A 24,506-nucleotide genomic window follows, 5' to 3' on the forward strand; every position below is an offset into this window, starting at 1 on the left:
TTCCTCCTTCACCACCAATGCTCCATTTCCATCGCGAGCCAACGGGGTCTTTTATGTGCTCAGAGATAACGAGCAGAATTAATTAAAGCGCTGCCAAACAATGCCATGACATTTGATCAGCCCTTCTTTCTGCAAAAGAATCATCCAAGAGAAAAAGCTGAATTCCTATCCCCCCTCCTCCTCCTCCTTCTTCTTCTTCTTTTTCAGTTTTTTTTCTTGCTTTACTCGCAAACAGACTCCCCTTTTATATGGAAATATGCAACATGGTAAACCAGCCTTGCTTATCATAAAGAATCATTGTGTTTTTCAAACACATCAAGTACAGCTTGGGAGTCTGGAAAAGTGTAATTAAAAGCTAGTTTGTGTTTTTTTTTGTGTGTTCACTGATCATCACGCTGTTGATTGGAATAAAAAAAAACAATGTCTGTGAGAGGAGGGGTGTTTTATGTGGGAGGGGATAGTAAGGAAGGGAATTGTGAGAGCATTTTTTTTAAGAATAACAATGATTTGTCCTTGTTTGACTTTGCCACTGAGAAGCTTCGTTTGGAAACCCTCCGTGTGCTTTCAGCTTAGAAACGAGAAAAAAAAACAGTTTGGAAAAGTATTTCATGCAGATATAGGAACTCATTTTAGGCTAATTATAATTTAGGAAAGTAAAAACCTTTTTTTATGGTTTAAATCCTGTAAAAACTTCCATAAGTATCATCCTAGGCTACTCTGGTGTTGCCGTGAGTTATGGGTATTTTTTTTTTTTTTTTTGCTGCATAGATAAACACTTTAATCCAGAGGGTGTGTCTAATCACGGCGGGCATTTATACATGCAGACGGAAACGTGGGCTGAAAAAAACATACTGAAATAAACTGATAGAATCTGCAAAACTCGCCAGTACACAGTGAGCCACTTTGAGAGGAAAATACACAACTAGACTCACACTTACTCAACAAAACAGGCTTTGATGTTCCAAAAATCTCCTGCTTTTGGTCTCTTATGGAAAAAGGAGAGCCCCTAATATGTTTTTTTAATACTTTTTCCACAAATTTTCTGGCTAAGAAATTAACAACTAAACTTTAATATTTTCTTTAAGAAAAATATGTTAGACCAAGGTCACAAATCCTTAAATGCTATTGCATGGTGACCTAAATGCATTTGTAATCGCTTGGCGGCAGTCTCATGTTTACACGTTGTGCAGTGGCCGCGGAAGTTTTAAGAAAAAGTTTCCATTTTACGATGACCGGACTGTTTTTCTCTAAAAGATGACGGCGATCAGTGGCTGCCGGAGCTTATTTGGAGGTTGCGCTGTGGCAGTCCACTGATGACGGCATTACAAAATCAGGCGACAACTGGACAGCAGCAGCTCTGAGCGGACGATGTGTAAATGTCACCGGTCGTCCATATAATGTGGCGCCAGCCGCTCACTAGTCCTGGGGTGTATAAAAAGTGGTCACTAAAGATTTTCCAAAAACTCGGGTGGCTGCAGGAATTCTTGAAGATTCTGCAGGTGCCTCCTCATTGCACAGTCGTATTTATGACCGTAGCCTTAAAGGACCTATACCATGAAATATCAACATTTTGAGCTATTAAGTTTATTATATCGCCCATTCCTCACTATAAACAACCCCTAAGCTGTATTTTGATCCGCTCACCCATTTCTGAGCATTCCACTAAAAACCTGTGCTCCGAGCACCAGCCCCTTCCAACCCACAAAAACCAGCGGGTCCTAACGCGCTGATGTCACAAAGTTAGAACAGCCCCTTACAGGGCTAACAAAAAACCCAATTTCTCCTTTAAGCTAGCAGTGGTCAGGCGCTAGCTTCGCGGTCAGCTAGCAGTGATCAGCCACTAACTTTGCTGCTCAGCTAACGGTACTTAGCTCCTAACTTTATTGATCAGCCGCTAACTTTTCCTCTCAGCTAGCGGTGATGAGCTGCTAACTTCGTTGCTCAGCTAGTGGTGATCAGCTGCTAACTTTGTTGCTTAGCTAGCAGTGGTCAGTTAGTAACTTCACTGCTCAGTTAGCATTGATCTGCTGCTAACTTAGTTGCTCAACTAGTGGTGATCAGCTGCTAACTTCGCCGCTCATCTAATGGGGATCAGCTGCTAATTTCGCTGCTCTGCTAGCGGTGATCAGCCATTAGCTCTGCCGCTTAGTTAGCGGTGATCAGCCATTAGCTCTGCCGCTTAGCTGGTGATGATCAGCAGCTACCGTCGCCACTCAGCCCCGCCCATCGCTACAACCAGTGTAGCGATGGGCAGTGCTACTAAAGGTAGATATATGGTATGCAAGCCCTTTTATCTTTGCAAAAGTTCAGATGTTTTAGCGTTTTTGTGGGAGGAACACAGACACAATGTCGAGGCCGGCTCTAGGTTGGCGTAATGAAATGGGCGGCACCAACAAGCAGCGAAAAGCAGTGCCTCAGAGATCAAGGCGTTTTACTTCTGGGTTGGAAAAAAATGTATTAAAATAACAAAAATGTCATAAATAATTAGTTTTTTAATGTGCCAAAGGTAATATATGATTATATATATGGAGTTGTATATATACATGGAGTTTACTCTGAAATACTTTAGAAAAGCATAATATAGGTCCTTTAAACAGGATTTTAACATCGGAAAAAAACAGCTGGACTTTTACTAATATGCAAAAAAAGAAAAACAAGGTTGTGTTTATTACTGTTGTTAGGTCGAGTGTTAATGTGGTATGTCCGTTCATGGACGTCAAAGCTTCCACCGTCAGCTCCTCTCCTCTCCCATGCGCTGTGTAATCTTCATGTAATTGAAAAGCACATCGTTCTGTGAGTGTGAAGTAAATTGCCACGACTAATGAAGACCGTCAGGACAGAGACTTGGGCTCCTCTTAAGTGCAACCAAAGTAATCAAAGCCAGAGTGACTCCTGTGACATTGGGGGGATCTTAAGTTGTAAAAGAAAATAAAGAATATCTCGTGTGTTTGTGGCCGTGTTTGCGTCTCAGGTTTGCTGACTTTTGACATCAACAGAGGACAGGCGAAATGGCCGCCTACTAAAAATATAAAAGTGTTAAGCATTGCCAGGGACCGAGCCACAATCCATGGCTGTTCAATATTCCATTACATGGCCTCAGCATTATGCTCCTAAATGGATTAGTGACTGGAGTGCAGAGCACTAGTGATAATATTATGGCAGGGGGCTGCACTGTGTTCAGAGGATAGTGGAGCAAGCTCAAAAGAAAAAAATGGAATTTTCCCCACTCGAATGAGAGGCTTTTTCCCCCCCAGAGAATTGTTTGGGGTAAATAACTTGGCTGAAGGATTTGGGAGAATTGCATATTGGAAATGTTGAGGATGTATCTTTGTGATACTGAAAGGTGAGGGGTGTTTATCTCGGTGCTCGCTGGCTCCAGGGAACCCACATGTGGAAGAAAGGCTCCCCTGCTTGCTTTGCACCTGCTGCTGGAATGGAGCTGCTTACTGTCACCGGCACCACTCACTTCCCTGAACCCCTGATCTCACATCACACCTCACTTCCCACAGGCTCCCAGGTCAGGGCTCCGTTCAAGAACAGCTGACAAAACTCGACCACAAGAGCAAAACTCAAGATTTCATCATAGACTGAAAAAAATGACCTGCATTAGTCATTTTATATAAACCGTTTAGTGGAAAAAGTAAAGTTTAAGCTAAGAAAGAAATTTATTTAATTAAAATTTCTTGTGGAAGGACTCAAGTCTATCAGATTATATTCTAAAGAAACAAAGTGGCAACAAAATGTTTTTAAAGTATTTTTTTTTTGAAAAACGTACATATTTTTTTCAAGTCAACTTTGAAAATTTTTTTATCAAGAAGTACGTTTTTACAGATTTGTTTTTAAAAAATGTGTTATAAAAAAGCTTTTTAACAGATTGGATTCCACTAGATTTCTAAAAAAAACAATTCAGGTAGCAAGAAATTTGCTTTTTATGGTTTTAAATCAACTTAAAATAATTATGTTTTATTAAAAATGTTTTTTTTGCTACATTTTTGTAAAATACTTTCACAAATTCCATTGCACTAGATTAAAAAATATAATAAAAAAATACCAACATCAAATATTTGTTAAGTTATTTAGTCAACTTTGAAAAATATTTTTAACCAAAGATGCACATTTTTAATACATTTCTGTTAATTTTTTTGACAAGGAACTTGTTTTAATTAATTCTATTACGTTAGATTTCTTTAGAACAATTACAAGGAAACAAAAAGTCTCTTTCAAGTTTTTAAGTCAACTTGGAATAGTCATTTTTAAATAAAATGTATATTTTTGCAGAATTTCTGTGCAATTTTTAATGATTTAGGATCAAGATTTAGTTTAGGATTATGATTTTTTTTTTTTTTTTGTAAAAGACCAAACTAAATTCAACCAAATTTTGATGACCCTTAAAATAAAAAAAAGTACTTTTATTAACAAATTATTTCAATAATTGAGAGATTTACGTTTTTGAAGAAATACTCTGCTAACAAAAGCCAGATTATCGAATGAATGCATGGATGTCTCTAAATGTCTGGACAATAGGCAGACATTAAGGCAAATCTTTGCTGTGAAAGTTCATTTAGTTGTAGGAATTTTTTGAACAAATACATTAGAAAAAAGTATTTAAACAAGTTTATTTACAATTTACTCTTACTTATAAAAAGAGAGATTTTGTTTTTGTGTGCAAAAGCCAGACTAAATTGAACCAAATTTTAACTTTGATGATCCTCAAAATGAAAAAAAATGTTTTTTTTGCAACTTTTCTTTTTAGTATCTAAGATGTTTCAATTTATGAGCAAAATCTCTGTCATTAAATAATAAAGCTATCAAGCTGCATCTAAATGTTCTATAAGCAGACACTAGGGCAAATCTTTGTAGAGTTTTGTGACGGTCATCAGTAAAATCATTGGTCTCTCCAGTTTTCGAGCTCTGACCTGGTCTTATCAAGTACCTGTACATTTACCAACCGGTACTTGATTTCCCTGTTTATCCCAAATGCACTGCAGCTTCCAGCCACTACTGACCAACTGTCCTTGTTGTGTTTGCAAGAAATCCGCACCAAACGTGTTAAAATTCAACTTGTCTTCAGCACCTTTTCAAATGACCCATCTTTCTAATCTTGTGGTGTTGTTGTTTTTTTTTCTCACTTTTTCCTGGTGAGCAGGTATGCTGAATCATCCTCCTATCCCCATCTCAGAGCTGGCTGAGCACACCGAGCTTCTCAAAGCAAACGACAACCTCAAGCTATCCCAGGAATATGAGGTGAGTGGGCTGGAGGTTCTCTTCTCTTTATTCTTTCTCGTTGTTTTGCATTGTATGTTATTTAAAGACCCACTCTGACTATCTTTTACTCACATTTTTTCCAGATGTCTTTTAATTCTGATTATACAATTTTTTGGGGGGCAAAATACAAAAAAATGTTGTTTTCAAAGACATAGTTTTGGTATAGTTTTGTTAAAAAGTCAAATCTGTGTTGTGGGCGGGACTGTTTTCCTGGAGCAACCCCACCCACTTCCCCTACTTCTTCCAAATCTATCAAAAATACTTCCTTCACATTTTGTCTAAATTTAGGCAAAATATGAATAAATCAGGGGCATAAAACCTAGTTGATGGCAAAAAAGTAAAAAAACTATTTTGTGACACCAAGAAATAAAACGTCAGCTTGCAGCTACATCATTTGAAAAGAAAGGAAAGCACAAGATTTAACTCTCAGCTCTTTTAAAAACATGAATAAAATTGCAGGCTCCAACTAGAAATTCTTTATGCACTGCAACAAACTCACAGCAAAGATTTCTCCTCCTCTACAATAGAGATTTAGTGTATTTTTTTCCACACAGAGCCGCACACTGGTAGCCATGCTTTATGGGCGTGACAGCCTCTGTGTGTGTGTGTAGTGGGGGTAACAGAGCTGTCTGAGCTTTGAGAGCGCGGTGGTTATAAATGGCACCAGAGTTGATTAGAAATCAGGAGCGCTGAATCAGCTCTCGTTTGCATACAAGCAATATCCCCTGCTCGCCATCCCTAAATCACAGAGGCTGTCGCTATGCTGCACGCCAGCCGTAGGTAGGAAGTGGGTACAGCAGCATAGATTGCCGTCATCATGCCTGCTGGTAGATGTTGGCGGATAATGACTTCTCATAGCAATTCAGTATATCTTGGGTATCTATTATTCATAAATCCACATTCAGGCTGTATACCAAATGGGCACGCTTGTTCCATCCGATGCAGAAAGCGGCAGACAAGAGACGTGATGCCGAGGTTGGGGCTACAACTTCTAATTGCTGGCTTTGAGCGGAAGCTGAAACCACTCACTCATCTCTTTATCCCCCCCCTTCTCTTTCTGGAGTCCTCTCGCCGTCACTCCGCCCCCTTCGCACCTTCCAGCCCTCCGGAAAAATAAATGACCAAATTAAACGGAGAAGTGTACTTTTAATTTTGTTATTTTCTTGATGAATGGCCGCTCGTCCTCACGTCCAAGCTCGCCAAGTGCGGCTCTGTACGGCGCTTCTGCTGATTGGTTTTTAGCCAGGCAGGACATGAGAGAGCAGTGAGAAACGGAGTGCAGAGGGAGAAACGGCTAATGATGAGAAATCAGTGAGGAGAGTGAGCAGGGCATCACAGCAGGGGAAGGGGGGTGTAATCTGATGCTTATACACGAGCGAAATACAACAGACTTTTACCTGCTGATACTTAGGATTTAGCTTCTGTGATAACAGGGTCTGTCATATATCAGTCCTTTCTTATGGAGTCTGCAACATATTTCTAACTCTATACATCGACTTAGCAAATCTACGTTATTTCTTACATTCTATGTTGGTTCATCATCCAAAAATGCAGTTTTCTCTCCTGAAAGACCAAACACCAAGTATTCACAAAATGCTAGCATGTACTGTATAATTATACGACTTCTTGAAATGAAACGTAGCAATGTTTGAAAATGTAAAACCTTTTCAACAGAACTTTGAGCATTTAACCAAACTTTAAAGTGACTTTTAGACTAATGGTTCTACTCTCAGCTGATGAGATGCCTTTACGCTCTTCATCGAGCGCTAGCAGCATGCTAACGGTCACCTTACCTGTCAGACGGCTTCCACTTGACACTGAAAATTACATTGGCAAAAACTTAGAAACACTCTGCTGTGGAGTTATTGAAACACAACTAAGTTAGTTCATAAATACAAAGATAATTTGACGTGTCATTTATGCTAGTTAGCATTAGCCTAAATAAAAGTGACAACGATATTTGCGCATCAATTTTTAAATGCCAGTGCTAAACACTTTTTCTTGGCCGCACAGACCTTGGGAAAAAGTTAAGGTTAGGATCACGGTTACGGTTTGATACTCGAAATGGTTCCTGATCGCTTTTCTCATCTGAGCAGTGGAAAACTCTGATATTCTTCTCTATTTTTGTTGCACCGCTAACGGTTGGTTCTTGTTGTATGGGGCTGTAAGCTAGCGGGAGAGAGTGCAAACAAAGGGAAGATGGGAAACGCCAACAGCCTTTAACTCTGAAGAAAATTTGATGAACTGCAGAAACTGTCCTAGAAAACAAATTTAATTTTGCCTAAAAATTGCATAATCATAATTAAAAGACGACTGGGAAAATTATCAGTCAGGATATAAATATTTAAAAAAAAAAGAAGAAGCAATGAAAAGATCAGGACAAGGAAAATTGAGACAGAGGGAAGAGAAAAAAACAGGAAAGGAAGACGGACGAAGAAGGTAGGGCTTAAAACAGAGGGAAAATCTCATTACTGATAATTACATGCAGATTGCATGTTAGATTAGGTTTCTAGCCAGAGTTAAGTCTCCAGCCTCAACTCCAAATATAATTGAAGCCTCAATCCTCACACCAACTGAGTGCCAGATGCTGGACAAACCAATTGTAATGAAATGCTTAATGATCCTGAGAGAGGCCCTGGACTCATTTTGAATTCCTGCACGTTGAAGATGATGAATTCTGCATATTCTGGAATGCGGCGGCACATTTAAAGACCCTGCATCAAAAGAGTAGCACTGCTTTCTTTAATCATATTGATAATCAATACTGCACAGTTAAAAACCAAAGCTGCGTTTCAGGCCCTCGCTTTCTTAACAGCGCTTATGCTTGTTCTAAAAGTGCAATAACCTTCTCAATCTCTGTCTCTTGTTGATATTAGGCGTGTATTGTTATAGCCCAGCTCCTTTCCCTGCTCCTCTGATTGCCTCTTTGTGTGTGCATGTCGTGCCTGCCTCTGCCTCCCATCAGTCTATTGATCCGGGCCAGCAGTTCACCTGGGAGCACTCCAACCTGGAGGTGAACAAGCCCAAAAATCGTTACGCCAACGTCATCGCCTATGACCACTCCCGCGTCATCCTGGCTCCCATTGAGGGTAAGGCTCACCCACACACTCCCACACCCTCACCACCTCTGATAGGATCTCATGTCACTCCAGATAACCTGGCAAACCCCCAATGAAAGTCAGCTGAAACGACGCTGGCTTTGGACTCCAACGAACAACAGTAAATACAGTTAGTTACAGTCAGTCAGTAACAAGCCAATGAATGCATTCTGCTCAAAGGCACGTCAGCAATTACAAAAGAGTCAAACTATCATCTAACTGTAAGTCTGCAAATTTGGGAAACAGTAGCACTGACTGAAGGCCAGATGGTCCTAGTTCGAATCCCAGGTGGGACCTTTATGTGTGGAGTTTTCTTGCATGCATAGTTTTCTGGTTTCCTCCAACAGTTAATTGGTATCCCTAAATGGGCCCTATGAGTGTGTGTGATTGTGAGCTCCTGTGACAAGTCCTGTGACCTGTTCAGGATGTACCGTTTGCCCAACAGTTGATTTGAGCATCCCCATGCAGAGGGACCTGGCTGCAGACAATAGGCCCTAAAATTCTAAAAATGGATGGATGGAAGAACTGAGGGATTGATCGATCCATCAAATATTTGTTTTCAAATAATGACAGAAACCTAAAAATCAAAGCCAAAGGAAATAATTTATATGTTTTAGTTTGTGTTTCAGCTAATCTTACTTTGTGGCAACAAGGCAGTTTATGCAACTCATTTATTTCGAAACACGGACGAGTTTCATCTCATCACTTCGTCCAGCTTTCATGTCACACGTTTTAAGGGACCCAAGACTTTAAACCAGTGTTTGCAGCATCCCATTTGTCTCATCAGATTGGATCTTCGCTCTTGTCCTCCCTCTAACTGCCAATAGACACTGAGCACTTCGACTCTCAGAGCCAGAAAACCTCTTCCTCTGGCTCTGAAATCTTAAGGGACACTGTCAGAGGTACTCACCCTTCGCTGCTGACATTGTTCTGTCTTTGAATCACCACAAGAGCTCTCCACTCGTCACAGCCGTGCCAAACGCTGCACTCCAGCTCTATAAGCTAACTGCACAGTTTTGATTGTGACACCGCTGGAGTCGGGCCGTTTCAACAGTTCAACAAGATACATTAGAAAATTATCCTAGGGAAACAAACGCCTTGTCCATAAATACATAAATTAATCAAGTCTCAAATTTCTATTTTACACTGCAGTGATTTTGCTATTAGTCGCGGCAGTGGAAGAACCCATGCGCGCCACCATTCCCTGTTCATTTAGCTGTGACTAAAGCCAAAGCAAAAACGTGGCATCGCTTTTAATAATGTTTTTTTTCTCTCTTTTTGTCTTGCTTGTCTCCTCTTTTCTTCCTCTAACCCACCAGTCGTTGTTGCACTCCTCTCCTCTCTTCCCAGACTGTTGTATTCACCGCGGCTTGCCTCTTAAATGGGCCTATTTGACTGTTTGACGCTTGAGTGAAAATCAGTCACTCAAAATGATTCTCTAAAACCAGACGCACACGTGTTCTGTCGCCTTATCGGTGTTATGCCGGCGTCACAGCAGCCGTGTAGCATGTGTGAAGCATTCGTGGAGTATCCCTCGAGCTTGTACACTACATTGACCGACTGTGTAACCTGTGTGACCTAAACTCTTGTCTTTTACTGCAGCATGTGCCAAGATTTATTTTACAAAATATGCGACAGGAAAAAAAATGTTGGTCACTTTTTTTTGTTCAATATCAAGAATTCAAGATTGTCTAAACTGTTAAAAACCAAAGACAAACAAACACAAATAAACAGCATTCGGTACATAGAGTATATGTACACACACTTCTATAGATATATCTATACACACGGATGGATGGATGGATACTGGATAGATACTAGATAGATTGATACTACATAGATTGATACTTGATGGATGCATAGATACTAGATATATTGATAGATAGACAGACAGAGCAATATATTTTTATATCTTGTCTTGAATGTGAATGCAAATATTTTCAGATACAAATGTACATCATTTTTAGAATTTTTTTCATTGTCGACAGCTCCAAAGTACATTAGGAGGAAGAAAAAAATATATTTTTTGTTTTCAATCCTTATTCATTCATACTTTAATATGCTATATTGTAGCTGATTGTTTATACATGTAAGAGATTAGTCAATTTTATATCACTACTATCTTCAAATGTCATTTTCATTTATAACATTAACCGTTAATACATCACAATAATCCATATCAAATATTTTATAATATCACAAATTTAATACCATAGGTTTTTTATACTATATTCTAAAGTTTAATGCCCAAAAAAAGCGAACCTTCTGTTCTTAAACTTGTTTTTAACTGGTTTGATGTAAAACACAAAGGTAGCTGTGTTGTTATGCCCCACGCATGTATTTATAGGTGTTATAAAGTCAACTCTCTTTGTGCACAGTAAAGCTGAGTGAAGGTACTTAATCGACCAACTGTTGCATCTCAAACCAAATTGGGAGCCGTGCTGGGATGGGATGTGGCCCGATGGTTCATTAACTTCTTACATAATTTATTCCCATACATGCTTAATACCCTAGTGGTATGTTAAATTCAATGTGCTGCATCTTGTCTACAATGGATGTTGCATTTATTTAAAATTAAATATAAAAAAAAACAATTATTGTTAAAGCCCACTACATCAAAGAATTAACAACAAAAAAAGAAGATTTCATTTTTTTTTATTAATTAAAAAAAAAAAAAACTCCAATAATATTGCCATTTTTTAATGCGATAGTATCAGTTATAACACTTAGTGTGAATTCAAAAATATTAGATAATAAAAATGTTAGTCTAACAAGCAAAAATGTTCTGGATAAATGCACCTAATTTCGCTAATTTGATCCACACATTTTTAACATGTTGTGACTGTTATAAAAACCTAATTATCAACTAAGCTTCCATTCAGTCAATATATAAAATTTTCATTTAAAAATGAATAACAATAAATGAGTTATTTTCACCAAAATGTTCAGAAAACTAGCATAACTTTTCCCGCCAAAAGTGTTTTTGAGATTTCATGGAGGCAGCCATTTTGAAATGAGAGGAAAAGCCTTCTACTGCCTCTAGTGGATTGATGTTGAACTACAGGGCAGAAAACATGGACGAAGTTATATACAATGGGTTTTTAAGGACATTTTTGATTATGGTATATTGAAATACAGGTTTCAGAAATGTGTGTATCAAATGTGATACAAATGATTATAAGAGGCCAAACACGTCTTAAGTGACTGAACATCACTCCTGCTTCTCTTATATAGATTGTCATTTTCTTGTGTTTTTCTAACTGACAGTAAAAGAAAAGGACAGAAATGAGGTAATAAGGAGTGAAGTGAAACCTTCGGATAAATCAAAGATAGGGATGATTAAAAAAAATGAAATGTTAGTCAAAATCTTTTTTTTCCCCTAAATCTTGTGTCTCTCTGCTTGTAGGAATCACAGGCAGTGACTATATCAACGCCAATTACATCGATGGTTACAGGAAGCAAAACGCCTACATTGCCACCCAAGGTCCATTACCTGAGACCTTTGGGGACTTTTGGCGGATGGTGTGGGAACAGAGAGCTGCCACTGTGGTCATGATGACCAAGCTGGAGGAGAAGTCACGGGTAAGTCCGCTCTATCTGCTTTTTTGAGGCAGCTGCTCTGTTTTTAGTCAGGCTTCTTTGTTAAACCCCCTGCGACCTCAGCAGCGCCTCTAAAAAGATGTTGTTGTTTTTGAATAAAGCACAAAATAAAATCACTGTTTCACAAGACCAGAGGCATCAAACAGCTGCTGACGGCGGCGCAGATTTACATTGATTTTGCCGGCGTTACTGTTGAACTCAGCTGGTGTGTAATCAGACTTTACTTTCTTGAGGTTGATTGCTTGCAGAGGGCTGCAGAAACATGAGGGAAATCACAGGGGAGCTTGATAAAGCAGAGTTAACTCAAAGACAGTCAGCCTGTGCACATCTGATGAGTTGGTCTCCGTCGGGAGTACCTTCTCAAAACTTGACCCTGTTTTCTCTCCTTATTTGCAGTGGAAATTACACGTAATTGCATGTTTTCCACAGCGAGGGTTGCATAGTAAGTTGTTGCTCCTCGACTGCACAATGCAGGCAACTAAATTTACATTTCAAGCCACAGAATGTTCCTGCAGATTTACAGTATCTGTGACTGGAACCTCCCACTACCATCTGGCAAGGCAACGGAGAGAGGAGAAATAGTGCACCAATACACTCAGAGTCAGGTGTCCTTTACATATTTTATTGTGGAATTTTAATTCTTAAAGACCCACTCTGATGAAAATCGTGTTTTTGACATTTTTCTCATGATGGAGGACATACTACATAACAAAAAAAATCATCTTAACATTGCATTTTTAGAGAATTACTTTTTCAAATTGTTGTCAATCAGGAGTAAATGCAAAAATGTAGTTTGAAAATGCTTGTAAGTGAGACGTACAATTTACTACGGCAACGCAGAAGCTCCCTGTTCCAGTTCATTCTGATGCATCCACATGTAGGCGACTGGATTCATGTGCGTCTTTGTTTTCCTAGCATCTGGGCCAAAACTGTATGGCTGGATAGCCCCAATATTCCTTGCCATTTTTGTTGCACCGGTAATGTTAATTTGGGGTTGGGTGGAGCTGTAAGCTAGCAGAAGAGCACATAAACAGATGGATAATGGTACGTGTTCTGATTAGCACTGTGAACGTTTATTTTCTCTTTGAAGCGTCATTAGTCTCCTTATCAAAAATTCTTCTCACTTTAATGTAGATCATTTTCCTATCCATCTATGCTCAATAATCCACATTTAAACCAGTTTTTCCAATTCGTCGCTCACTTTTTCCACCAGGAAATAGTCCACTCCCTTTCGCCACCAGGAAATAGTCTTCTCCTTTTCTCCACCAGGAAATAGTCTGCTCCCTTACTCCACCGGGAAATAGTCTGCTCCCTTTCTCTATCAGGAAATAGTCTGCTCCCTTTCTCCACCAGGAAATAGTCTTCTCCTTTTCTCCACCAGGAAATAGTCTTGTTCCCTTTCGCCACCAGGAAATAGTCTTCTCCTTTTCTCCACCAGGAAATAGTCTTGTTCCCCTTCCCCACCGGGAAATAGTCTTCCCCCATTCTCCTGCCGTCTTCCCAATATCGTCTATCTTGTATTCGCTCAGCATCCATCCCAACATGTCAAGTAGATTCTTCACCAGAATGTTCTTGAAGTTTGAACGGTAAATCGACTGAGTGTTTCTTTGCCATCGCTACACTGGCTAACAACACAGACAGCTGTCGCCTGAACGACTGTGCATGAAACTAACTGATTGCCACTAGCTTCTCGGAGAAAGTGTTTGTGGTAGCCTGGGGCTAGAGCAGACTCTTCCTGGAGTGGGCGGTTCTCAACTTGTGATGTAAGCATGTGAGGACCCGCTCGTTTTCGTGGGTATGGGAGGGGCTGCTGTTAAGAGCGTAGCTTATTAGAGGATTACTCAGAAATGTGTGAACATCTTTAAAGTGAGCAATAAACAATATAATACACTTAAAAGCTCAAAAAGTTTCTTCATGGTATGGCCCTTTTAATAGTCCGAGCTCATGAAAAAATGTAAGCAGACCGATATCTGAGGACTGTTCTTTTTACCTGTGATATTAAACTCTTCCAGATTCTGATCAATCTTTTTCCGATGGATGATTTTCAGAATGCTCTGTGATTATACAGTGTTCTGCCGAGGTGCAAACCAAATGTCAAGAAGTCAACTGCAACGTTTTATCCTGTCAACTCAAACTTCTGTCAACGCCAGGCTCGCTCACCCCGGCTCTCCTCGCCCACTTCCCCTTTTTTTCTATTGTTTACCTATCTCCCGTCCCGCCATCCCCATTCCCCACCTGTCAAACGCGCTCAGGATTAGTGGGCAGCAGAACCTGAGTGTCAGCTCAAGCAGGAAATGGAAGAGGGAGCAAGGCAAGCCGCACGTCGCCCTCACGCGCCGTCACGTCCTATTAGGCGTCCGCCGGTGTACCACACCCCAAAAGTGACAGAGTCCTTATTAGGTGGCATTGAGGAGCGCAAGTGTTATCAGAAATATTCCACTCAGACTCCCAAAAGAAAATCTGTTGAGTTATAAGAATAAATCTGTTTAACTTCTTCTAAAACTGAGCTTTAACAAGCAGAGAATGTCAGGATCTGAAATGAAACCAGCAGGTTGTGATTTATCGCTTATTTGTTTTGATGCTGCATCTGAGATAAACAATCTTTTCTAGGAAAATGTCTTAGTTTGTGAAGGTACGTTGGAAAAGTGACAGCCACATGTGTTCCACAAGTGCGTTCAGTTTTCCTGGAATTATATTATAAAGAAGAAACCGTTGAAGTTTTGGTTATTCAGCCTGTTGTTTCGATGACCACAAGCTCTCTCTACACTACTGCCTGAACTTGTGTGATTGTATGTGACATATTGCAGCTAACACCTCCGTTTCTTCATCTGCCTGTCTTTCTCACACTTCCGCTGCCCCAGATTAAGTGTGACCAATACTGGCCCAGTCGAGGCACGGAGACCTACGGCATGACCCAAGTGACCCTGCTGGACACCATAGAGCTGGCCACTTTCTGTGTCCGCACTTTCTCTTTGCACAAGGTAAGACTCTTTTTTTATTTGACCATTCAGACAAAGGTACAGACAAATGTGCTATGTAAACGTTTGTTTTGGGCTTCCACATTCAAATCTCTTGTGTTCACATGTAGCTACACAAGTTTCTACAACTGTTTTCTGGATCTAAGTACAAAATGCAATTGAACACCATTTGCATGTTAATCCAGGTCAAACTTTGACCAAAATTATAAATATCATAATTCCGGACGGGCAATAGAAACATCATTAATAATTTCTTCTTCACGATTAATTTTGAAACAGTTGGGATGTCTTCCATTCGTCACTACCCAATCGGAGTCCCAAGTCTTGGAGGCATCGGAATAGAGCTGTGAAAGAAAAATACCGGAGAAAGATTGAAGAGATTTGTACCACTTTGACCTTTTGTACCAAGCCTCGTCCAACTGTAGGTGTATGGAGCTAAATTGGGGCCAATATTATTTGAAGTCCAAATAAAACAAAAAATATTGGCGTTTGGTCAAAAAAAAAAAGTGAAATGTCCAAAACTTTTTGCTATTCTAAAAGCTTTACATGTTCTGTTTTTTAGGTTTAAAAACTCAAAATTTCAATTTCAAAAACTTCTTCAGTTTCAAATCTTTTTTCACTTTCAACTCTTTTTGAAAACTTTTGACCAAAACGGGGCCAAAAGTTTTGAAAATGAAATTTTAAGATTTGGAAAACAAAACAAAAAAAATAAGAGTTGAAAGTGGAAAAAAAGTTTTTACATTGAAAATGTGAGTTTTGAAGTCTAAAAGACAGAACCTTTGAAGCCGAAAACAATTACATTTATTTTAAAATAGCAAAAAGTTTTGGATATTTTACAATATTTTGGCCAAACACCAATATTTTTTTTCAATTTGTTCTCTTTAGTTTTCAAATATTGGCTCTAATTTAGCTCCATACAGGTGCCGGACATGCACTTGTAAACCATAACCAAAGTAAAAGAAGAAACCTTCCCTGCTTGTCCAGTGTAAACACCATGGGCTAAACTTGCAAAATTTTGGTTCTTGAACGTGCGTCACATAGCTGATGAGTCCACAGCTTTACATGCAGGCCCAAACAACCCAAAAATCTCTCAGCGGGGCCAACAGTTTTGAAACGGAAATTTTCAGGTTCTGAAATGGAAAAAGAAGAGTTGAAAGTGAAAAAAAAACGAAATTGAAAACTTGAGTTTTGAAACCTAAAAAACCGAACTTTTGAAGCTGAAAACAATTAAAATTTATGAAATTTCAATTTCAAACGGAAATCTTCAGATTTGAAAACTAAAAAAAATGAAAGAGTTGAAAGTGGAAAAAAAAGTTTTACAACCGAAAATTTGAGTTTTTAATATTTGAAGCTGAAAACAGTTACATTTATTTGAGAATAGCAACAAGTTTTGGATATTTTACTTTTTTTTGGCCAAACACCAATATTTTTTCAATTAGATTTATTTGGGTTTCAAATAATACTGGTCCTAAGTTAGCTCCATACAGGTGCTGGACATGCGCTTGTAAACCATAACCAAAGAAAAAGAAGAAACCTTCCCTGCTTGTCCAGTGTGAACACAATGGGCTAAACTCACTCAATGTTGGTTCTTGAACGTGCGTCACATAGCCGGTGTATTCACAGGTTTAGATACAGGCCCAGACAACCCAAAAACCCCTCAGCACTGGTACGGGTCAACCTTTGCATGTGACCAAGGCTTTACAGTACATAATACTGATTATAAATACCTTCTGAATTTAAAAAGGAAAAATGCTGAGCAAGAATTTCCTAGGCACGTAAATCAAAGGTTATCCACTAGAATAGCCCGGTGTCCTTTTGTCCCTGTAATCTTTGACTTGCTCGGCTCTGTGTCTCCTCGATAGATCATCTGTTTATGCGCATCTGTCAAATCGGAGCACTTAGGTAGAGCTAGCAGAAGAGAAACTCAATATACATAATTGGGAGATTGCTTTCATGCGTCCTTGTGTGCACAGGCGCCCTCACACACAAACACTGAAGCTGGTTGTGTGTCCACATGCAGACATGTTGAAGCTTGTACAGAGCTGAAATAGAAGCCCCCACACAGATATCACAGACAGCAGAGTTCCACTCTGTACTCTTGCTCTCACCGAGGAAGAGTAAACAGCAGAGGGAAGGAAAACAAAAACCTTAGTGTATGCAGAATGCAAGTGAGCCCAGTCTTGCGTGCAGCTCATGACGAGGAGGCTGTCAGAGGCAGAGCACCTGCTGCCGGGATTACATATTTCCCAGAATTTTATTTAACACCAGGTTGAAAACAGAGCTGACTTTTATTTTTGTACCAGCAGAAAGCTGATGACATCTGCAGGCGTGGTGCTTCAGAGCTGGCTGGTTGATGTTCAGGTCCATTTGCATTCCTCTGCTTTTGTGCCTCTATCAAACCCCTGACACAGTTCCTCCTCTATCTTTCCTCCCCTCCTTGCTCGTAATAGAAATTCATTGTGGAGGTTTCACTCTGAACTGTTTCCTCTTTGCTGGATATTTGTGATAATAGAAGGTCGGTGGGGCTGCATTAGATTATAGACCGTCAAAAGCGCCGTGTGTCTATAAAGCAGCTGCTGGAGCATGCAACTGTATCAATGCATGTTTGTCATACATAAAAGGATACTTTTTTATAAAGGAAAGTTAATTTTATTGGGAAAAAAACAGCCGCCATGAGCGGGTCTTATTCATCCACTGCAGAACTCTGAAAGGTCCAAAAAAGAAAACCAAACATCTGAACTAGGTCAGCTTGTTTTTAATTACCACACTCATTTTATTCATTTATTCAGCAATGAAAAATTTCCCTGGCAGGAAAGCGGTCGCACAGCAAACACTCCCTCCTTTATGGAAGCGGAGAGCAGGATCTGAAAGAGGTTTTAGTTTTCCTTTCTTATCCTTCTGCTGCACAAAAAAAGCACACTTTTGCAGGACTGTACCTTGTAATTTCTCTTTGGGGCGTTGGTCCTGCTGACCAAAAAGATGGTTTTCAGATGTGCTGTCCGTCTGTTTGGGAAGCTAGATCAATGGTGCTGACTGAAGTCAACATTCGAATTGATATTTCAACAAAAATCTTTTGGAAATGGAGTGGAAAAACAACACATTCCTAATCAAATCAAAAGTGTTATGTGTCTCAAAAAACATTTTTAAAATAATCTAATAGATGTAGAACTAAGCCTTTGTAAAAAAAAAATATATATATATATATATACTATATACATTTTGGATATTGAAGGATCCGCATAGATTTACTTTAGTCTTTAAGATATTTGGATTTGAATTCATTACCTTCTTTTTTTAAAAAATAATAGATATGAATTATGTCTATTTTTTAACTAACAACAGCAAAAATATAAAAAGTAGCTAGCATCTCTCAAAATGTTTTTTTTTTTTTTACATTTTTAATTTTTTTTATTTTACGTTTGTCAGAAGCTCAAATAGCTTATTTTCAAAATACTGAAAACGGTTCAAGAGGTTCAAAACATTCTGTCAATCAAGGGTTTGAGGTGGGGCCTGTGGGGACCTCATGCTTTTACGGAGGCATCTGATTGGTCAGTTTATAACTTTGAATAAATAAGAATTACCATTTCAAAAATTGATCAGCAAGAAGATATTAAGAAAAATGTATCAGAGCAAGAATGATTATTTATAGTTTTTTTATTTCTCTATTATAAACAAGTCTATGGTATTTTGACTTTTATATATATATATATATATATATATATATATAAAAATGATAATAATTGGTGTATTTTTCTTCCAGAACGGCTCCAGTGAGAAGCGGGAGGTTCGTCAATTCCAGTTCACAGCGTGGCCTGACCACGGCGTGCCGGAGTATCCCACGCCTTTCTTGGCTTTTCTTCGCCGAGTGAAGACCTGCAACCCGCCTGACGCCGGACCCATCATCGCACACTGCAGGTCTGTCCTAGTTTTATTAAAGAAATTTAAAAAAAAGTTTATGCTGAAAGGGGCAGCTTCTCCTTCTCCTGGTATGTGATCAAAAATCTTTCCTGAACACTGGATCCTTCTTTCATTTTAATTCCTATTATTTATTTACACATAAGAAGGCGGAATGGTAGAGCCATCCTTCTGTACATCCATCCAGTAATACGCTACACGGAATGCTTTACAAAAGCACGTCTTTCCTCCTTTTGGTATTTGTCGTATCATTTTTCCACTACGTGGCATCCTTTTTCATGTTGTCATTCTCTCCACCCCTCGTCCTTTTTTTTCCCAGCATGCTGTCAAATGGCTCACAGTAATCCCTCCCCATCTTTCCAGCTTCTCCCCTTTCCCTCCTTAGCTCTTCCTCCTTATGCAAGCTCGATTTCCCAAATGGCTTATTCATATTGAAACCTTTCTTTTTGTCAAGAAAAGAAGACTTCAGTGAGTCCAAAACGCATCCGGTAACGACTCAAATGTTCATTTCCATTCCTGTTGTCACTTCTTTTTTTCTTCCATCATTTATTTAAATTGGAGACTATATTCTCCCATTAAAAACTTTTTGCTTCAATAATATATACTTAATTATTCCTCATAATATCTACAAGATAAATAAAATATTTTGCAAATACAGAGATTTTTCTAGTAAAGAACTGAAAGTTTACCTATTTTTTATGAGTAATCAAAAATTTAGTATCAGTAAGATCTACTTTTCAAATAGTTTTAATCACTTTTGGAGCATTCTTTAATATTGTGTAACTTCCATTAGAGAAAATGAAGTTTTTTATTTACACTGAAAAAACAAACTTTTTGCATCAGTAATATATACTTAATTATTCCTCATAATATTTACATAATATTCAAATATTATGCAAATACATAGAATTTCCTAGTAAAGAAGTTAAGTTTATATTCATAAATGCAGTAAAATTTAATCAATAATTGTTAGTGCAAATTGTTACAAGGATTTTCTTAAGTAAATCTTATTAGTTTTTTTTCAGTGTACTTAAGATTGGATCATAATCATACTTGTGGACGTAAGTAAATTTGACTAGATTGTTGTTGGTTGTTAATATATTCATAAAAGCAGTAAAATTTTATTAGGAATTGATTTTCTTAAGTAAATCTTATTAGTTTTATTCTTCTTATTAGTGCGCCCTACTACAGAAAACTTTAAGCAACTTTTTTTTTTAACAAAAAAAAGGATAAATTCCAGCAAAGTTCCTAAGAAGTGGGTTTGTCATTGTTTCAGTGCGGGCGTCGGCCGGACCGGCTGCTTTATAGTCATCGACGCCATGCTGGAGCGAATCAAACACGAGAAGACGGTGGACATTTACGGCCACGTGACCCTGATGCGCTCACAGAGGAACTACATGGTGCAGACGGAGGACCAGTACAGCTTCATTCACGACGCGCTGCTGGAGGCCGTGGCCTGCGGGAACACTGAGGTGGCCGCCCGCAGTCTCTACTCCTACATCCAGAAGCTGGCCCAAGTGGAGAGCGGCGAGCACGTCACTGGCATGGAGCTAGAGTTCAAGGTAAATACGCTGAAACAAAAACAGCAGTTAGAGAAGCTATCTCTGAGTCATGCTACAGTCACAAATACAACAGTCACTGCGCGATGGGGAAGGGTTGGTTGAATATTGCCATTGACTAGATTTGAAACTCATTGGAATCAATGAGTTATATTGCTAGAGATGGTTTGCTAACCTGTTACCAGTGGCCTAGATGCATAAAGAGGGGCGCCATATTGGATAGGACAGTAAACTTAAACTTGTCTTTAAATAAATATGTTATTATATAGGAAATGCAATGTATATCGGATTCATGTTTGTGATTTTATTCAAATATACACACCGAATAAGCCCAGCTGTCGCCCGATTTTGTAATGGCGTCATCCCCGCCCGTTACCGCATGACCTGAAAATGTGCAGCCACTGACCGTCGTCAACTTTTAAAGAAAATCGTCCAGTCACCCTAAAATTTTTTAACTTTTTCTCAAAACTTCCGAGACCACCTGCAGAATTTGCTGAAAAACTTTCATTTAGGTCATTAGGCATTTTGGAATCAAAGTCTAAGAGCCCCATTTTTTAGTTCATCCTGGACCCTTACAGGGTTTTTCAGTCAGTGGCTTTAATCTTTTTTATTTTTTTTATTTTATGCTTATATCACCCTAAAAGTCTGTTCCAGAAGATTCTTTGCTGCAAATCCAATTTAATTGCAGCTTAATTATCACTTTCAGTCATAGGAAGCTGATTTGTGATCAGGAATCTCGGTACAGTGTTATTTAAAGCCAACTCAAGTGCCTATTAACCAGCTGTTTAATTATGTCAAGGAAGTGTGAACATTAAAAAGGAGACTAGAGAGAATGTGACAGTGAGAGGTAACTGTCGCACATTCAATGGGGGGGTGTAATGGGAGTTGGAGTGAAAATGTGGAATTCAGCAGAGCTTTTCGCTCTACCTCCTACAAATTTAATTTGGAGTCAAGTGAGGAAAGGTTTAAGGTCTCATGTGGCTGATGCAGACATAATGGTGGCACCAAATGAACAGTGCGAGCCGAAAAACTTCAGCTTTTAATGTAGAGACTGCTCTCTCCGCCGTGCAATACTTCTCAATCCCAGGTAAGCAGAGAATAAATCAAAACCTCACTTATTTTCCCTGCAGCTCGTTGTCACTTTATAGACGGCATCCAGGAAATAGGATTGAATGTGGACTAGAAACAAATCTCATTTACTTTCTGGAGGCTCACTTAAATCACTTGATCACACTGTGCTTTTCCTTAGCTAGAAAATGGAAATGTTGACGCCTTTTTACTGTTTATGTTCGTTTTTTTGGAATTAAAATCCTCTTCTTTGACCAAGAAAATTGGATTTAATCCCACAGGCATGAGACAAATGAGGTTAAATTTGGGTTTTAGGGGAATCACATGCCTGAGATAAATAATAAAGCAATAATAAGGCAAACAAAAATCCATCAAAGACCCACTCTGATGGAAATTGTGTTTTTAACATGTTCTGATGGCATTTTTCTGATGATGGAGGACATATGTGTAGAAAATTAGACTTAAAATTGAATTTCTGAGTATTTCTTTATTCAAATCGCTGTGAATAAAAAAAAAGGTTGAAAAAGAGCATTAAAAAATGGTCGAACCTGCTCTGAAAAATTCTGATTTAAAGTCCCACTCTAACCTTATTTTTCCTACTGTAAAACTGTTCCCAGAGATCTATGGATTATAAAGTTTTTAGTCAAAATAAAAAAAATAATTGTCATTTTTAAGACATATTTTATGCACAGCAACAGTAGCTTATTAGAAATACAATTCATGGGTTGTGGGCGGGGACCCTTCCCCCTCTCCATCGATGAGAGCTCTGTTTGCCGCCGACCTTCTAGCCTCAATGTGGCTTTAGCGGCTCAAAAATAATATTGGATCAATCCAGTTGTATAGTTTTGAGCTTGAATCACATTTTGTGACAGCACGAGTGTTAAGTGCTCATCATGTCTCGCACGCCTAATTGTGAGCATGCCAGGCTGTGCACAAGGGGAGGGGAGACTTTGGCACACACATTTTAGCAGCTGCGTCATTAGTTTGAGTATTTTCTAGAATCCGGTTTTCTGATCCGACACGATTTGAGTTAAGAAATGTTCAGAAACTTAATGGTAAATGATTTTATTTAGGTCCTGTACTATGAGGACTAAGAATATGCTAGAAACACAAAAGATGATTTTCATTGGAGTAGGTCATTAAAGAATTATTTTTATATTTTTGTGGTAGCTATTCATTCTTCAGAATGTTTTCTTAGCTTTTTAAATCGTTAATGACACTGTTTTATTCCCACATAAATATATACACACAACCAAAGTTAACTTAAAAAATAGACGAGTTTGAGGCTCACTCTGATAGAAAACACGTTTTTAACGTGTTTTTGTGACATTTTTCTCCTGATGAAGGGCATACAGTGGGGCAAAAAAGTATTTAGTCAGCCACTAATTATGCAAGTTCTCCCTCTTACAAAGATGAGAAAAGGCTGTAATTTTCATCATAGGTATTTGACCTTTGACCCCACAGGGTGAGATCTTGCCCCAGATGGAGGGAGATTATCAGTGGTTTTGTGTGTCTTCCATTTCCTAATGATTGATTTCTTCACACCAAGCTGCTTATCTATTGCAGATTGAGCCTTCCCAGTCTGATACAGGTTAATAATTTAGTTTCTGGTGTCCTAAGATACCTCTTTGGTCATGACCATAGTGGAGTTTGGAGTGTGACTGTTTGAGGTTGTGGACAGGTGTCTTATATATAGGTAATTAGTTCAAGCAGGTGTCATTAATACAGGTAACGAGTGCAGGACAGAGGATCCTCTTACAGAAGAAGTTACAGGTCTATGAGAACCAGAAATCCTGCTTGTTTGTTATTGACCAAATACTTATTTTCCACCGTAATTTGTGAACAAATTCCTTAAATATCAGAAAATGTTATTTTTACAGGCCTCTCATCTTTTTAAGTGGGAGAACTGACTAAATACTTTTTAACTCAGTGTATTTAAAGAAAATTTACGGAAGAGGATTAGGGCCACTGGAAAAAAAAGCCCATAAAAAAATTTGACTTTAATCTCAGAATTCTGACTTTAAAGTCAGTACCTTGACTTTAAAGTCAGAATTCTGAGTTTAAACTCAGAATTCTGTCTTTAAAATCAGAACCTTGACTTTAAAGTCAGAATTCTGAAATTAAATTCAGAGTTCTGACTTTAAAGTCAGAATTCAGAATTCTGAGTTTAAAGTCAGAATTCTGACTGAAAAAAAAGCCCATGAAAAATTCTGACGTTTTTCTCAGAATTCTGACTTTAATCTCAGAATTTTTCATGGTCTTTTTTTTCAGTGGCCCTAATCCTCTTCTGTAAAAATTAAACTTAAAATTTCATTTCTGAGTTTTTTTCTATTCAAATAGTTATAAATCAGGAGCAGACAAACAAAAAAACTGGCACTTTGAAAAATATTGTATTTTTGACTAAGAAAATACACTGGGTGAACCTCCAGCTCCTGTAAAGTCAGTGGTGTGAGGGGCTGTAAGCTAGCATGTAAAGCTCTCAGCAATGCGGAGGGTAAAGAGGGGGCGGGGTTGCTCCACACCAACAATCCCACCCACAATTCAGAGACAAATTTTTAACAAACTCCTGCCGCTCCACAGAAACTATGTCTTAGATTTTGGTTAAAAACGGCATAACCATCGTTAAAAGATCAATGGGGGTCTCAACAGTGAGCTAGCTAACTCACCTCAGCGTTGCAGTCACTATCTGCTGACCTTGAGCTTCATATACCCTCACGCTCAAATCATCTGTTATCTTCCCATCGCCATTCATCAACTCCCCCCTCCTGCCAAGAAACAATAATAGTGCTGGTGTGTTTCAACCTTTTTTTTTTCTTATAATCGCTGGCACACAACAGTGATGGAATCTATAGCTGCTCCTTCCAGGGATAATGCTGAGCTGGCTTCCAACTGGGATTAATAACGGTTCGGACACAGTTTGTGTGTGGAGACGCTGGAGAGCTTAGTAATTAATACTTTATTATGACAAATGAAGGTGGATAACAGGGCAAGTGGAGTGTTTGGCTAATGATCAAAAGAATGGC

The 24,506-nt window shown here is 38.7% G+C and overlaps 1 protein-coding gene across 8 annotated transcripts in view; it reads left to right on the plus strand.

Annotated features, from left to right (window-relative positions):
* The window catches only part of ptprsa (protein tyrosine phosphatase receptor type Sa), a 292,916-nt gene that overhangs the window by 247,743 nt on the left and 20,667 nt on the right, over positions 1-24,506 (plus strand). For all 8 annotated transcript variants that reach the window (XM_036211506.1, XM_024278989.2, XM_024278979.2 and 5 more), the window contains 6 exons: positions 5,147-5,244; positions 8,231-8,354; positions 11,770-11,945; positions 14,825-14,944; positions 18,702-18,856; positions 20,133-20,418. In XM_036211506.1, coding sequence (XP_036067399.1) covers positions 5,147-5,244; positions 8,231-8,354; positions 11,770-11,945; positions 14,825-14,944; positions 18,702-18,856; positions 20,133-20,418 — 959 coding nt within the window. The remainder of the gene's footprint in view (positions 1-5,146; positions 5,245-8,230; positions 8,355-11,769; positions 11,946-14,824; positions 14,945-18,701; positions 18,857-20,132; positions 20,419-24,506) is intronic.

The sequence above is a fragment of the Oryzias melastigma genome, linkage group LG4, assembly GCF_002922805.2.
Source record: "Oryzias melastigma strain HK-1 linkage group LG4, ASM292280v2, whole genome shotgun sequence".
Classification (NCBI taxonomy): Eukaryota; Metazoa; Chordata; class Actinopteri; order Beloniformes; family Adrianichthyidae; genus Oryzias; species Oryzias melastigma.